This window comes from Crotalus tigris, unplaced genomic scaffold (assembly GCF_016545835.1).
Source record: "Crotalus tigris isolate CLP2741 ecotype Arizona unplaced genomic scaffold, ASM1654583v1 scf7180000018549.3470463, whole genome shotgun sequence".
NCBI classification, from domain to species: Eukaryota; Metazoa; Chordata; class Lepidosauria; order Squamata; family Viperidae; genus Crotalus; species Crotalus tigris.
The window spans coordinates 3324958-3342459 of NW_024097072.1; the positions used below are offsets into that span (position 1 = coordinate 3324958).

General features: G+C 44.9%; 1 protein-coding gene across 2 annotated transcripts in view; it reads right to left on the reverse strand.

Moving 5' to 3' along the window:
- Positions 1–17502, reverse strand: part of SEMA4C (semaphorin 4C) — a 96453-nt gene that overhangs the window by 19709 nt on the left and 59242 nt on the right. For both annotated transcript variants that reach the window (XM_039354320.1, XM_039354319.1), the window contains 5 exons: positions 7713–7861; positions 7038–7100; positions 3146–3244; positions 2941–3037; positions 1544–1660 (listed from right to left, as the gene is read on the reverse strand). In XM_039354320.1, the coding sequence (XP_039210254.1) occupies positions 1544–1660; positions 2941–3037; positions 3146–3244; positions 7038–7100; positions 7713–7861 (525 nt within the window). The remainder of the gene's footprint in view (positions 1–1543; positions 1661–2940; positions 3038–3145; positions 3245–7037; positions 7101–7712; positions 7862–17502) is intronic.

Consider the following 17502-nt stretch of genomic DNA (forward strand, 5'->3'; position numbering starts at 1 on the left):
AGCAGAGGTCCCCAACCTATGAGCCGTAGCCTCTTGGCCACCACTTAGATGTCTTTTTTCAATGCTCTCGTAACTCTGAACAGTCACTAAATGAACCATTTAAGTCGAGGACTACCTGTCCGTGACGTTTTACAGAACTGTCTCAGTGAAAGACGGCCATATTTCATTGTAAACACGGATAGATAATTCAGCATTTAGAAGCCACTCATTCCTAAGCTGTGAGTAACAGCAGGTCTTCCATCCCCTGAGTATTTGGGACTACAAATTTATCTTCCAAATGTCGAAAGACTAATCTCCTCGCCATAAGAAGCATCAAACATCATCTGATCCGTGTCTGCGGCATAATCCGGTGTAAAAAACTTCCTCACCTATGGAAGATCTCTGCCTTCCTGAGTTAACAGAGTATGAAATCTTGTCACGAGGGGCACCCAAGTCATCTTAAGATCATGTCAGGGGCTCACTTTACACAACACTCATGGAAAGGGCTGTCTACCCTCATTTTGTTCCAGTAAGCCCAATCAGTTACAAAACTCTCATCTGCCAGGACATAGTGTGTTCATACACACCCCAGAATGTTCTCTACCAGCCCACTTTCCCTGCAGTGGGTACACTTCCAAAGCAAACCCTGGATTGAAGACACACACACACACACACACACACACACACACACACACCCCAATATTTTTATTTTCTAAAAATGCCAGCGAGGTTTGCACGGAACAAGAGGCAGGAATTAGACAGTGCCAGAGACTGGCGCATTGCTTTACAAAATGTCAGAACTGGGCGGCATCAAAAATTAAATACTAAAAATGTCAGCTTCCCACCGATTTATTTTTGATTAATTAAAACCAAATTAGAGTAATTTGGAGAAAAGAGAGGCTATGCCCCTGTCCAGATTAAAGAGATGACATAGTAGAATCTTGCAAGACCCTCTGCCCGATATCTTGGCTCTCTAGATCTCTCCGATGATGTAAAACAACTTCCTGTTCAGACCTTTCTAATCCAGAGGGCAAATTGGCAACAGTTCCACAATGTACTACTCTGCAGCTACCAACAGATGGCAGCAAAGAAATGGCTGCCAGGAGATACAGAAAGCCCAAACTTTTTGTTGCCATCTAGTGGCTTTTGAGTTTTCTGCCACATCCAGATCTAGAAGCCCAGCAAAATTCCACATTCATATAATATGTGACGTTGTCCAAAGAAATCCACCACATTCTGAATGAACATAACAGCCTAGCTTCAACAATGTGTTATGACAGTGGCGGGGTTCTCACCATAGTGCTGACCAGACAGTGACCACACTCACCTAAGCGCAGTCTAGCACGCTGTGCAAACCTAGCCAGTTCAGAAAACACAACAACGAATATAAGTTACTCCAAGCCAATTAGAACAATGCAAACAATATAAATAGCATATACGTCCAATATGCAGCATGTGTGGCACTCTGATCCTCCCTCTGCCCAGTACAGAAAACGTTGTATAACTATGTTGACAAGTTCCAAGGAAGAAACATACATCCCCCCATCCCCCTGTAACATCTCACCATTCAGCCACGTAGGCAGGTGCTCAGTCTTAACGGGATACTGGGGTCCCAGATTGCGCAGGATCACAGGATCAGTACCCAGGAAGTTGTTATGTGTTGCGGAATACAACTCTTCCTCTGAAACAGGCAAGGAAAAGGCATTAGCCCAGCTCACGGGGAAGCGTGGAGCTCCTATCAAGATTTTGAAGAATAGATATGTTTGATTGTCAATGGCTATGTTTCTCAACCTTGGCAACTTTTAAGAGCTATGGACTTCAATTCCCACAATCCAGGACATGGCATTATCAGCGATGCTCGACCAGGGTCTGCTGTATTGTCTAGGATACTATATGTCCTCTCCATGACCAGTTTTTTTTGTTGTTGTTATCTTCTGGGAGGAGACCATATAGTATCAACCTTGTTAACTCTCAAGACTCTTTTTTCAGCTATGTATGCAAAATGGATTGTGATTAATATGCATGTGTATATGGGTGTGTGTGTTTATGTAAGTGTGTGTATGTGTATAGCATTTCTCTCTATATATATATATATGTGTGTGTGTGTAAATTGCTATATACAGAGAAGCATGTATGTATGTATGTATGTATGTATGTATGTATGTATGTATGTATATGTATATCTATATATACAGTATGTGGCTAGCTGATGACAAATGAGTCCGAAATAGCTATACTAGTCTCCCACTTAAATCTTTAACTCTTGTCAGCAAAAAGAAATCTGAATTTGTAATGTATCGCAGTTGTGACTTGAGCCTGCTTAATGCCCCTAGTTGGGGGGCTTGCAAGGCAAAAGAGATTATAAAAAAGTAGAACTGCAGTATAGCAGTGAAAATGCCAAGGTGCAATCAATCAGACCGGTTTGTCTGAAAAACTTTCTGTATATGTATATGTATACGTATATGTGAGTCACTGAAGCAGTAGGCGTGAGCTTAAACAGACTCCAGAAGATGGTAGAGGACAGGCAGGCCTGGAGGAACATTGTCCATGGGGTCAGACACGACTTCGTAACAGCAACAACAACAATACATATATATATATATATACACATATACGTATATGTATGGATGGGGGTATATACTTTCTCTTGAGAGCAAGCATTTTAAATTTGTGCCAGTGTGGTCACAGAAAAAAAAAAGTGACATTAAGGTTGTGATCTTATCTTAGCTTATTCACTTCTGGAAAGCCAGCTGGGGAATTCTGGAAGCTGAAGTCCAGGCCTCTTGAAATGATCAAGGTTCAGAAACACTGGTTTATCGTGCGTAAAGCCAAGAGGCAGCCAAGGCAGAAGAACCTCCGTAGAAGTTGGATCTTCCCTCTGGTCCAAGGAGTCCCCCTTGGTGTGATACCCTGCCATCGTCCCCTTTAGCTCCAAACACAGATGCTCCGATGATCACTTACCCACAATGAGGCTTGTGTATCCCTTGGCAGGATCATACGGACACTTGCCCTTGCCTTCCTCGAAGGAGAACCTGTCCAAGGAGAAGGTGGCCAGATCCTAAAAAAGGCACCCCCCAAAAAAACCCAAAGACTGTTAATAAACCCTAATAACAAGCTGGGCTGCTCAAACCGTATCGCACAAGAACCGTGTTTCTGCTGTACTCACAATGTAGCCACATTTGGGCTGGAAGGCGTAGGTGCCACAAGTGTACATGTGAGAGCTGTTGTAGGTCTGGAGGAAGCGGATGTAGTTGAAGCATTCGGTCTGGAAGAGAAAGAAGAGGTTTGTTAACAAACTTCCCCAACCCACCTAGGCACAAGGGGGGTCTGCATTGAGCATCTGCTCTGCTGCTGCGCAGAGATTCAACATCCTGAAAATGGAGCCGTCTTTAACAGCAGGTAGCTAATTCTCAAGGCAGCCGAGATTGGCTTGAAGTAAAAAAAAAAAAAAAAAAAAGATCTAAGAAAGCCGAGAATGGAGAAAAGAATTTAGACAGAAAGCTTCAGCAACCTGTAGAACGTCCCCTAATTCTTAATTTTAAAAAGCATATTTAATGGAAACTGCAGAAGGCATCCTTTCCAGGGCAAAATGTGCACGCACGGCGGCTGCGTTAGTGGGGGAGAAGAAGCCAGGATTCAAGTCAACCCTGGCTTATTGTATCTGAACCATGGGGCGCCTACAGAACAGATTTTTCTTCCCCGCTTCCCTCCCAAGTCTCCACTGCAATTGTTAAGCAAAGCAGGAATGCCACCCAAAAGAAGGATTTTGCCTTGTTGCTTTTTTTCACAAGGCAGAACATAGAATAATAAGAGTTGGGAGTCCAACCCTGCTTGACCAGGAGACCACATACCATTTCAGACAAATGGCTATCCAGTCTCTTCTTAAAAGCCTGCAGGGATGGAGCACCCACAACTTCCGTAGGCAAGCAGTTCCACTGGCTGATTCCTCTCACTGTTAGGAAATTACTCCTTAGTTCTAGATTGCTTCTCTCCTTGATTATTTTCCATCTATTACTTCTCATCTTCCCTTCTGGTGCTTTGGAAAACAATCTGACCCCCTCATCTTTGTAGGAGCCCCTCAAATGCTGGAATTCCTTGGCTCATAACCCTGCCTTGTTTGGGCTAACAAATCTAAATTTGAATTCTGAATTCCCATTTGACTCCTTGATTATTTTCCATCTATTACTTCTCATCTTCCCTTCTGGTGCTTTGGAAAACAATCTGACCCCCTCATCTTTGTAGGAGCCCCTCAAATGCTGGAATTCCTTGGCTCATAACCCTGCCTTGTTTGGGCTAACAAATCTAAATTTGAATTCTGAATTCCCATTTGAGTGACATATACAAGTAACCTTGACTTAACAACAATTTGTTTAGTGACCGTTCCGAATTACAACAGCACTGAAAATGCTGGCTTACAACTGATCCTGGCACTTATAACCATCAGGGCATCCTCTGATCATGTGATCAAAACTTGGGTCCTTGGCAACCGACATGCATTTACAAGGCTTGCAGTATCCCAGGGTCACGTGAATGCTGTCTGAGAGCTTCTAACTGGCTTCCGATAAGCAAAGTCAACCGGGGGGGGGGGGAGGGAGCCGTATTTGCTTAATGACTGCATGATTTACTTAACCACAGCAGTGATTTGCTTAGTAACTGTGGCTAAAAAGATGATAAAATTGTCACAATTCACTAACAACTGCCCTGGTTAGCAACAGAAATTCTGATTCCAATTGTGGCCATGAGCCAAGGACCACCTGTAACCAGGATTCTCCATCTGGCACCCTACAGCCTACATGGCCTAATTCACTTTGTCTAATGGGTAGGGATGAATCAACGGCTGATCTCCCATCTTTTTTTTTAATGAAAGTAACTTCTGATTAATGAAAAATACCCTGGGCTGTTTAAACTGATATTAAATATGCATGATTTGATGAAAGTAAGTATTTCCAACAACGAGACCTTCCAGAATATTAAAATGATAAGCCGAAAGGATGAAAAAACTAAAGAGCGTGACACTGACTTGTGTCCACCAGTGTAATCTGGGGCTGTCTTTGGTCCTCTCCGCAGCCCTTAGGTCAGCAAAGACAGAATACAGATAGTCCTCCATTTATGACCACGATGGAGCCCACATTTTTTTCGTTGCTAAGCAAGACAATTGTTCTGAATTTGGCTCCATTTTATGACCTTTCCTGCCACAGTGGCTAAGTGAGTCACTGCAGTTAAGTTAGTAACACGATTGTTAAGTGAATCTGGCTTCCCCCATTGACTTTGCTTGTCAGAAGGTCGCAAAAGGAGATCACGTGACCCCCAGGACATGGCAACCGTCATAAATATGAGTCAATTGCCAAGTGTCTGAATTTTGATCACATGTCCACAAGGAATGATGCCATGGACGTTCAGCATGAAAAATGGTCATAAGTCACTTTTTTTCAGCGATGTTGTAACTGCGAACAGTTACTAAATGAACTGTTGTAAGTCGAGGACTTAGAGAGGGCTATAAAGCAGTATGAAGCGGTATATAAGTCTAAGTGCTACTGCTATCTCACTGACCACCATCCAAGATGTTTTCTAGCACTTGCGTGTTACTCTTTGCAGCTCTTCCAATCACAGGGCCCCACTTAAATATCTTTACTAACTGCACACACGGGGGAGAACAAATCAGCTACAGTAGTGGCCAGAATTGTGGAAGCCTTTGGGGAAAAGTGTACAGTAAATGCCACTTTTGGTTAAGTTTCCACCCATTTTTCTTCTAATTTCTTTAAAACGGTAGCCTTGATCACTTGATAATACTGTTTTACATCGCTTTCTGGGCGACAAGTCAACTCTTTGCACCATTCCTTTAATTTTATGACGTTTTGCAAGCTCACTCAATGAAAGAACACAAAAAAACCCAGTCAACTTGATAGCAATCACGTAACACACTTGACAAATCTCCTCTCGGCTTCAATACATGACATCAATCACTGAATCCTACTGTGATCTGATTGGCTCCTTGCCAAAACAAGATGACACCCGATTGGCTCTCTAAACACTCGTGCTCATTGGCTACAATCGGATGAAGGAAAGCTACCTGATCTCAACCTAAGCAAGTTGTGCTGCCTTTTTCTGGTTATTTGGCTATAATGTTTCATAGAATATGGCACAGATAATTGAACAAACTATGTTGCATTACATTCTTGATTAAATTATCTTTCCATTGATATATAATGAAGAGAAGGACGAGGGGGGACACGATAGCAGTGTTCCAATATCTCAAGGGCTGCCCCAAAGAAGAGGGAGTCAAGCTATTTTCCAAGGCGCCTGAAGGCAGGACAAGAAGCAACGGATGGAAACTAATCAAGGAGAGAAGCAACCTAGAACTAAGGAGAAACATCCTGACAGTTAGAACAATTAACCAGTGGAACAACCTGCCTCCAGAAACGGTGAATGCTCCAACACTGGAAGTTTTTAAGAAGAGACTGGACAGCCATTTGTCCGAAATGGTATAGGGTTTCCTGCCTGAGCAGGGGGTTGGACTAGATGGCCACCAAGGTCCCTTCCAACTTTACTACTACTATTATTATTATTATTAATTTTATGGTAGTACTCCCCCCAAAAAAGTGGTGTTATTAGCCATCAACTCTCAAAAAATACACTTTTCCCACTTTTCCACAATTTTGGCCACTACTGTAAATAGGTACCAAGCACCCACGTGAAAGTGGTCGTGGAGGATATGGCCAAGGCCACCACAGTTACACTGGCAGAAGAACCCTTCCTCCTTCATCAGCCACTTAATTCCCCCCAAGAGGGGCAAAAGGATTCAGTTGGCAAGGCCAGGAGTGGTACCCAGAGAAACTGGGTCAATTAACTCATTAACTGAATGGATTAGAGCAGCCTTAGCAAGTGCAGGAAGAAAAAACTTCAAGGCAATCAAACTTACTTCTCCCCCAGTATCATACCGCATAAGGTCTGAGGGTTGGACTAGAAGACCTCCAAGGTCCCTTCCAACTCTGTTTTTCTACGTTAAAGGATTTTACAGAAGGAAGGGACCAAATGTGGACCTTTCAGAAAGTGCTTACCTGATTACTTCTGCCTTTTTGGATACATTCTGCTTTTCTCTCTGCTGGAGCCTCCCAAAGTATCTGCAAAGAACAATTATTCCTCTTAATTGCCCTCTGAGCAACAGCATTTGAAGGCTGACCCCACCCTATCTCACCAAGTTTGGGTTGTGCTGCCAGTGATGATGGGAAGGAAGGCTGATTTAGTGCCCATAAACCCCACAGGGACCTGCCCTTCCATTAGCGACCGGGGGACAGGCAGATCCTATTTATTTAACCAGGAATTAAATAGCAAGCAGGATCGTCCCTCACAAGTCTTAAATCCACCTGTCTCTCATACATCTTTACCTTACTTATAGATTGGAGCGTTTTGTAGGCATGCTGAACCATAAACCAAGGAAATGGGTTGGCTTGAAACACACAAGGCCGTCCCAAAACAAGATTAAAGGTGATGAAACTCAGCACATGGGATTAAATGCTGGTGCTTCAACTTTAAGGGACCCGGTTCCATGTTGCAAATGCTACAACGGTCAGAATTAAACAGAATTTCATTTGCACGGCTTTGTGGAACCGGCGGCAAGAAAGAAGTCCTTGCTTCATGTCTGGCGTAGGGCCTCCTTAGGTGATCCACTACTGGAAACAGAAGCACCAGCTTGGAAAGCAGGAGATCCAGTCCCAAACCCTTCTTCTACTTACTGCTTCCTCCATCTCCATGGTGCTGATGCTTAGGGCAAAGATGGCTTCACGAGCCCCAACGTAGAGCAATCCTTTGGGGTCCACCAAGGTCAGCGTGGTATAGTTGGACACTCCTGCCATGGAGAAGTGTTTGGTCCCTTCTTTCAGTTCTGCAAGGGAAAGTTGGACAATCTTGAGAAGGTGGTCTTCCCTTCCAGCCCCAATTCCATAGACAGAAGACTTGCAAGAGGGTCTCATCGTCTGCAAAACTCCTTCTGCGTGAGCAGGACCTGTAGGGAATCCTCAAATGCACATGTTCATCACCGTCTTGCTGTCCCAACTAGCCAACAATGTCCAGCAAGACAAGGTCATTGTCAGTGATGGCATTATCTGCTTTAGAGAAATCTACTGGGAAATGGGCCAGCTGTCTTCATTACTTAGGTGGTTAGCCACTATCTCAGGGGTTCTCAACCTTGGCAACTTTAAGACTTGTGGACTTCAACTCCCAGAATTCCTCAGCCAGCAAAGTTGAAGTCCACAAGTCTTAAAGTTGCCAAGGTTGAGAACCCCTGCACTATCTGACTGAGTTTCCTTGACTCCCTTCATTATAGTGCTCAGTATGATTATGGAGATTCTCAATTATCCAGGTCATGGTTGTCTCACAGATGCTTTTTCCAAAAGGTCACTCGACTTCCTTGGGGTTTCCCTCCTCCCTTTGAAAACGTTCCACTTCTCACCCAAGAAGCTTCTTCAGTTCTGAGTTAACTGAGTTAACTAACTTAGAATGGGAGAAGCTTCTTGGATGAGAAGTGAAGTGTTTTCAAAGGAAAACAAAAAAGCAATAAAGTCCAATTGCCTTTTGAAAAAAACCCATTGGGGCACAGTTCCCAGTAGTTCTAGCTAGCCCGGCCATTGATGAATCCTGGGATCGGATGTCCACCATAGCCAATCAGCTAAGCCTTACTTGGTTTTCCGTGTTGGTCAGCACCATCTGCACGAATATCTTTCCTGGAGATTCACATTTTAAATAGCAATTCTGCTTTGGATATTGAAGCACATGCAAACTATTCTTTCCTAGTTTTCATGGGACCTTTCTAGAGGACATGGAAGATGAAGGACACATTTTCCAGGACAATCCTTTCCACACCCTCTTTTGTGGCCTTGCTAAACAAGACAGGCTTCTACATGAATATTGTTTGTTTGTTTTTTAATTCACCCTGCCAAAGATTCTTGGCTCCGTATTCCAGCACCCTAGCATGCTTCTTCAGCAGGAGAAACCAAATTAATATAATAGATAAGGCTGTCTTCAAATGGTCTTATTTTGCAGCAGCAAAGGTAATTATGCTCTAGAAACCACCGTGCTGGTTTCTAGATATTCCTGCAGAAAAACAACACAATAATTTCTGCAGCTATGCTGCTGTGAATTTATTTTTCATCTGGAGGGAGGTCCAGGCTTAGCATTTTATTCCCCTTCTCAAGAGGCCTCCTATTTGCTTCTTGAAAAAGAATACAATACTTTAAAATAAATAAAAAAACACAACTGGCTTACAAAATCTCCTTAAATGTCTCCAATTTCAGTGGGAGTGAATTGCTTTCCCCCCCCCCTAAAGTCTAGAGCGTTTAATTCAAGGCTTGGCAACCTTTAATGAAACGACATGCTTGAAATCAGAAACTTTAAAATGATAACTTTGCCAGCTTTGCAATATAAACAACTATACTTGCGCTGAGGAATATAAAATGGGGGCAGGGGGCAAGGCTGTAGGAACAGTCTCTCCATTCTTTTAAATGTCAGCAGGGACTTAAATTGGACAGAGATCAGCCGATGTTTGGACACACTGCTGCAAATTCAATTCTTTTTAAAGGAAATGCATCCCCCAGCTTCCAAAGTTTAACCATGGAAATGAAATGGTTATAACTAAGGCAAAAATGGTGGAAGAAAAGAAGGAGAGGCTGAGATGGGATAATATAGGTTAGTGCAGGGGTAGGCAATCTTGGTTCTTTTATGACTTATGGACTTCAACTCCCAGAATTCCTGAGCCAGCCATGCTGAGGGGAAAGGGAGAGGTTTCCAAGCTGAGCCATGCTGGCTCAGGAATTCTGGGAGTTGAAGTCCACGAGTCATGGAGGGGCCAAAGTTTCCCTCATGCTGGCTCAGGAATTCTGGGAGTTGAAGTCCACGAGGCATGAAAGAGCCAAGATTGCCTACCCCTGGGTTAGTGCCGGACTTACAACAGTTTGTTTAGCAACTGTTCAAAATTACAACAGCACTCAAAAAAGGGACTTACAGCCATTTTTTCACACTTATGACAGTTGCAACATCCCCATAGGCATAATTCAGATGCTTGGCAACTGGTTCATACTTATGACAGTCGCAGTGTCCCGGGGTCACGTGATTCCCTTTTGCAACCTTTTGACAAGCAAAGTCAATGGGGGAAGCTAGATTCACCTAACAACCCATGTTACTAATTTGACAGCTGCAATGATTTGCTTAAAAACTGTGGCAAAAAAAGGTTGTAAAATGGGGCAAAACTCACTCAATAACTGTCTCACTTAGCAACAGAACGTTTGGACTCAGCTGTGGCCGTTAAGTCGAGGACTACTTGAAGCGCCACCAAGGAGAAACTGGTGGCTCTCAAGTTAGGAGGACCCCGTTGTCAACACGGATCAGTGCTTGTCAGGGCCAACAAAAGTAGCGCCAAACGTCCACCGAATTGAAAATGGGAAAAAGTGAAGTGCAAAGAATACAGATTTCAGCAAAGCCCTTGCTGAATTGTGACTAAACCATTTTAAATATTCAGATCGTGCAGCCTCTTTGCACCTGTTCCATCCTTCAAATCAGGGTTTAAGGATGCCACCAAAACCAGAATTTGGGATCTCCCTGTCTAGGCTCTGATCCCTGGGCACTGCAGCAGGCGGGTTGATCTCTGGTGCTCTGGCTTTGTCTAGCTTGCAAGGAAGAAGAGATTCATCTAACTGCGCTGGGGCAGTGGGGCTGTGACCCTCCTAACGGAAAGGGAGATCCTGGAACGGATATGGGCTTATTAGTGTCTGGAGAGCTAAGATTTACGGCTGGGGCTGTGGTGAAGCCTGAGAGGCAGCAGCTGGGGTGACTGTGGGAAGTTACATGGCTCAGAGGTTAAGATGATGGTCTTTTTAGCTGTTCAAGACCCGAGCACCATGTGACAGGGTGAGCTCCTGTCCTCACCCCAGCCCGCCAGCCTAGCAGTTTGAAAACATGCAAATTCAAGTAGATAAATAGGCACCACTTCGGTGGGAAGATAACAGCGCTCCAAGTCATGTCATGCTGGTCACTTGATCATGGAAATGTCTTTGGGCAGTGCTGGCTCAAGGGCTCTTGAAACAGAGATGAGCACCGTCTCCTATTGTTGGCAATTGGCAATGATTAGCAGAGTAAAATCCACATGGACTCCTTTACCTTTACCTTACTTACATGTCAAGTTAGGCTCATCCTCCGTAAAACAAAGGCCAAAGATTACACGGGGCGGTTCAGAGGATCATCAAGTTATGAAAAAATGGCAAGGGACAGCCATTCTAGTTTTCCTTGGGGTAAGTGAGTAGGGAGTGATTAGTTGTGTCCATCGTGGTATCCATTCTATGAATTGTCAACCCGCTGGTGGTGGGACATTTTGTGAGAATGCCCACCACCCTCTCTCCCAAACCCAAATGTACCCACGACCCCATGATGGATGTTTCCCACACAATGTGTCCTCTTGAGTTCTTCTTTCTCACAAACTGTTCTTCAGAAAGAATGTCCAACTTCTCCTGCACCAGCCATGGATCTCATTTCAGTTCCAAGGGGTTTGCTTTGCCTTGTGCAAGTCCCCGTGACCTCTTCAGATAAGGATTTGGAACATTCCACTTATTGAATAAAAAGAAAAAGGGAAACAAAGGCTGTTTACGCAACAGAGGCCCAGGCTAAAGACGGGGCTGCCAAGCCAGCTCTGAGGGAGGGAAGCCAATCTTAGGAAAAAAAATATCTGCTCTTTTCCTTGTCCCTTCAAGTTCTTAAACCACAACTCTCTGCAAGCACACTTTTGCAAAGCTGTGATGTTAGCCTGGACACAGAAATCAACCCAAACTGTCCTTTGGAAGGACAGGTGCTAAAGCTGTAGTTCAAATACTTTGGCCAGCAAATGAGAAGACAGGACTCCTTTGAAAAGACCTGGACATTGGGGCAGATTGAAGACAAAAGGAGAAGGGGACGGCAGAGGATGACATGGTTAGATAGTGTCATTGATGCAATGAATATGAGTTTGGGCAGATTCAGGGAGATGGTGGAGGATGTGGGTGTAGCTGGAAGCAACGGATGGAAACTAATCAAAGGAGAGAAGCAACCTAGAACTAAGGAGGAATTAGTGAGAACAATTAACCAGTGGAACAACCTGCCTCCAGAAACAGTGAGTGCTCCAACACTGGAAGTTTTTGAGAAGAAACTGGACAGCCATTTGTCTGAAATGGTATAGGGTTTCCTGCCTGAGCAGGGGGTTGGACTGGAAGATGTCCAAGATCCCTTCCAGCTCTACTCTACTCTACTCTACTCTACTCTACTCTACTCTACTCTACTCTACTCTACTCTACTCTACTCTACTCTATTCCCCTGTCTCCCAGGGAAGGCTCATCAAGCCTGGGGAAGGTTAATCTCCAACCTACTTCATGTTCACAGCTCACTGATTAACAAATTAGTCTCCCTATAAGCCACCAGAAGCTACAGAGCCAGGGAAGAAGGAAGGGGCGAGACCAGCATTTTCTTGGCAAAACAGAATGAAACCCAAGAGAGCCATGCACCATTGAAGGAATTTAAGAGGATGTCGTCCATTCAGACTAATAGCCGGTCACCCACAGGGGTTTTGGCACAAGGAGGCAACTTAGTCAAAAGCATTTCCTGCTTCTGGATCTCTGAAGGGTCACACCAGGCCGCCACATACAAGCTGCAGAGAATCTAAGAAAACAGTCTACCAAATCCAGTTCCTGGCTTCTAATCTGGTTGCAAGGAATACGGTTTGGTTATGGGGACAAGAGAGGCTGGCTTGGATTCTAACCACTCTAACCCAGAGGTCCCCAACCTTCTGGGCACCAGAGACCGGTTCCATGGAGAGAGGATTTTTTTGAGGTCTGGAGAGTGCCTGGTTTTGTTTGCACGGACCAGTTTCTGGCATGCCAGTCCACGGACCGGGGATGGGGACCCCTGCTCTAACCGGTCTTTGACCCTGACCACAGAGATGCTCAAGATGGCTTGGCTTTCTGAAGACTGTCTGGTGAGATAGGAGGAACCCCATCCATCTGTCAGAAGAACCTCTTGTTTCCTCCCTCCCGTCCTTCCTTCCAAACATCCCAGACTGGATCAATGAAGGCCAAACTGAGAAACCATCAGCCTAGTTCAGGGGTAGGTAACCTTGGCTCTTTTATGACTGGTGGACTTCAATTCCCAGAATTCCTGAGCCAGCATGGCTCAGCTTGGAAACCTCTCCCTTTCCCCTCAGCATGGCTGGCTCAGGAATTCTGGGAGCTGAAGTCCTAAGTCATAAAAGAGCCCAGGTTGCCTACCCCTAGCCTAGTTTCTCAAACTTCTAGAGAAGAGAACGAGAGGGCTAGTATGGACTTGACAAGAGTTGAAAGAACAAAGCAACACCCTAAGAGAAAAACAGCCCCACCCACTTTGCGCCGTTGCCTCCAGGCTCCCCAAACAAGCCCAGGATGGCCTCTGTTCACCCATGTTTGCTACCTCCTGTTGTAGACCCACCAGCCTTTTTGCAAACATGAACCTCTCCAGGGAAGCATGAGCAAATTCAGCCAAACGTCCCAACCAGACGTTTCCTGAGCAGTTTTCAAATCCAGGTTTTGCAAAACAACATGGACAAAAAAAAAAAAAAAAAAAAAAAAAAAACCACTGGGGAAAAGGAATAAAGCTACAGGGGCTGCTTGGCTAGGCACCAGCTCTATTTTGCTAATGCCCAAAATTGGTGGGAAGGAGGGAGAGGCAGGCAGACAAGCAGGCCAATTGAGTTGCACATGGCATGGACTCTGCGACACTCTCACCCCATCCTCCCGCTCACCGCAGCCTCTCCCTGCACGTTTGGGGCATTTGCCCTCCAAGAAAAGAGGGAGGGAGGGAATCAAGAGGTGCCACACCTGCCCTGCCCGTGCCCCAAAAGAGGTTTGTAACTCTGCCAACGCTGCTGACTCAGCAGAAGAGAGGATTAGGTGGGACCAAAACCAGAAAGTGCCCAAAAAGCCTGATGGTGCAACTCTCACTAGTAGATAGAGGACTGTGCAAGAAACCCAATCAGCCAGAAACTGGACTCCAGTTCCAAATTACGGGGCTAATGTGATATGTAATGAGCCGAGGTGGCGCAGCAGTTAGAGTGCAGTACTGCAAGCCACTTTAGCTGACTGTGTTCAGCAGGTCAGCGGTTCAAATCTCACCGGCTCAAGGTTGACTCAGCCTTCCATCCTTCCAGGGTAGGTAAAATGAGGACCCAGATTGTTGGGGGCAATGCAAATATATATATATACATTGCTTACTGGTGTACACCGCTTAGAGACTGTTGTACTTAAAGTGGTATATAAGTCTCATAAAATAAAATAAAATAAATAAATAAAATATGTGCCAGACAGCCCCACCTTGCAATGTCTGGTCACACGTTTCTAGATTGTATGGCGCACAACCTGAGGTTCAAGCGGTGGTTTTAGCAAGCTAAGTGAACCAGACCCATCACGTGAAGCAACTTGGCTCAACTGTTGTCGTCCTGCACCTGGGCTAGATCTTTGTGGTACCTTCCAACATTCTATGATGTTTATGGTCTTATCGGAAAGCAAGTGGTGGTGTTTTGTTATCTCAGATACGTTGAGTGAACCCAGGAGCAGGGCATGGACTACAAAAACAAGGGAAAAATTCTAAGTAGAAAAGCCAAATTCTGTAGATACTGTTGAATTTTTGATTGGCAACAAAGTACAAACAACCAAATCTGTACACTTTCTTCAAACACCTCCACTCCTGTTCGGCTGTCAACCTTACCCTAATTCTAAAGATGTCTAAAAAAAGGCTAAAGAAGTCAGGCATCTTCCAAATGTGCTGAAGTTTGGTATTCCCAGAATCCTTTGCCTCTTTTCCTGGAGTCATCCGGAATTCTGGGATCAACAATTCCGACTCCTTTAGAAACAGGCTGATGGCCACACAGCAAAAGGAGCAGCGCCGGACCAAAAAGATTTAAAAAGTGGAAGAATTGTATTGGCATTTTAATTAAGCAATTTAACGAACTGTTAAATTTTAACGTATACGCACAGGTTGCTTCCAGACAACAGCTTAATTTGATTACCGTGGTGTCCCATTTCCTGGGTTCGCGGAACAAAATGCGAAGCCACAACTGGCCATAAGGTACCCAAAGCTTAGTGTTGCGTATGTGTGTTTATGTGCAAGTAAACAAGTAAATGTGCACGTAAAATCTGGTTGAGCAAATAGGAATCCATGTTCATCTCCTTTCACATCACAAATGGTTCTCAGGTTTCAAATAAAGTCAAGAGCTCTGTGGATGTTGCTGACTCTGGGCTGTTGGTTTTGATCTCCGAACTTGGTGATTCGGCTACAAACATTTCGTCTCCATTTGGGGGGGGGAGGGGGAACATCTTCAGTGCGCTTTGAATTGTGCTCCTCTGTCAGAGCACTGGCCTTTAAAAACCTTTAGATATTAAAAAGGTATTTAAAGGCCAGCGCTCTGACAGAGGAGCACAATTCAAAGTGCACTGAAGAAGCCCCCCCCCCCCGAATGGAGACAAAATTTTTGCAGACAAATTGCCAAGCTCGGGGATCAAACTAACAGCCCAACTACCATCCAGAGTTACTAATATTCAAACACATTTCAATTGCTGACGCTGTAAACTGATTTAATTGTTTTTGGTGAGCCAGCTTTTGGCCATACCTGTTTACTGATCTGTATATAGCTAGTCCTTGATGTACAACTGTTTGTTTAGTGGCTGTGGGAAGTTACCAAGAAAAAGGCGATTTTAGGACTATTTTTCCACACTTACAACCGTCGCAGCATCCCCCTGGTTGCAGGGATCAAACATTCAGACGCTTGGCAACTGGCTCATACTTATGACGGTTGCTGTGTCCCAAGGTCAGATGATCACCTTTTGTGGCCTTCGGACAAGCAAAGTCTTCTCACTCTGGAACCTTTTTGTCTTCTCAGCCAATATCATTATAGTCTTCTTCGCCCAACACACAGGTGACGTACAGGCGAGCAGACAAAAGCCACTCGTGGCAGCATAAGAGTGATTACCATGGAGTCATCTGCTGTGCGCAAAGAAGCCACAGGCTATTATGTCTGGAACTAAAATTAGTCTGGGTGGCCACAGAGGCCCAGAGATGATTGCCGACTCCTTCCCTCCCTACGGCCAACCTGAGCATCAAGGTAGGCAGCATCACTGCGAAGGTTTCGAGGCGTCCTTGGGGAGGCAGAGAATGAGATCATACTCAGGTGTTTATGACAACGTTGCGTGTTGCCTTGGGAGAGCAAGGCAATTCAGGGGAGACCACACACAACTCTGCTCCTGGCGAGCATGAAAGGTGGCGGAAGACAATCAGAATCCATTGGTTGCTCAGAAGACAAAGCAAAGTCTCCAGTTGCCCAGCTGGGCTCCCTCCAGAAGGACTGGACTTCAATTCTGGTGATGGTGGCAGTGATGGAAGAAGATGGGAGATGAAGTCCAACACATCTGGAGGGCTTCAGGTTGGGGAATGCAGGGATTTAGCTTATTTTTATGAAATGCAACCCTGAAGCAGGAGATTTTGAAGCCCTGATACAAATCTTCCCATCAGGTCTCAGCTCAGCATCCTTCCTTCCTTCCTTCCTCTCTCCTTCCTTCCTTCCTTCCTTCCTTCCTTCCTTCCTTCCTTCCTTCCTTCCTTCCTTCCTTCCTTCCCTGCCTCTATTGTTTCTATTAATAACTCAAGGTGGTGGACATACCTAATACTCCTTCCTACTTCTATTTCCCCCACAACAACAACCCTCTGAGGTGGGTTGCGAAAGAGTGACTGGCCCAAGATCATCCAGCATCCTTGCCTCAGGCAGGATTAGAACTCCCACTCTCCTGTTTCCTAGCCTGGCGCCTTAACCACTAGGCCAGGGGTAGGCAACCTTGGCTCTTTTATGACTCGTGGACTTCAACTCCCAGAATTCCTGAACCAGTATGGTTCAGCTTGGAAGCCTCTCCCTTTCCCCTCAGCATGGCTGGCTCAGGAATTCTGGGAGTTGAAGTCCACGAGTCACAAAAGAGCCAAGGTTGCTACCCCCCCCCCCTGGTATAGGGGAAGCCTACTTAATGACCATGTGATTAACAGTGGTGCAAAATGGAAAATCTGGCTCCAATTATGATCGCAAGTCGAAGACTAACTATTCACTTCAGGGAGAGCAACTTTAGCAATGTTAAATTCATAAGCAAGCATGATGCATTTCGCCCAGCTGATTCTAATTTTTTTTTGGATGCAAAGGGACATCCAACTCTCTCTCTCTCTCTCTCTCTCTCTCTCTCTCTCTCTCTCTCTCTCTCTCTCTCTCACACACACACACACACACACACACACACAGAGCGAAACACACCTTTTCTTCTGCTAAATGGAAAAGTCCACTCCAAGAATTCTAGTTACCCCGTTCTGCTGCTACACAGATACCCTGCGCTGTTTCCATCATTAAAATTTAAGTTTACGGCCCCAATCCTTTTCCAAATGTTTAGTCAACAGCTACCAATCCCTCACAAAGCTGTCTCCAACCCCTCAAACACACACTTTCCAAAT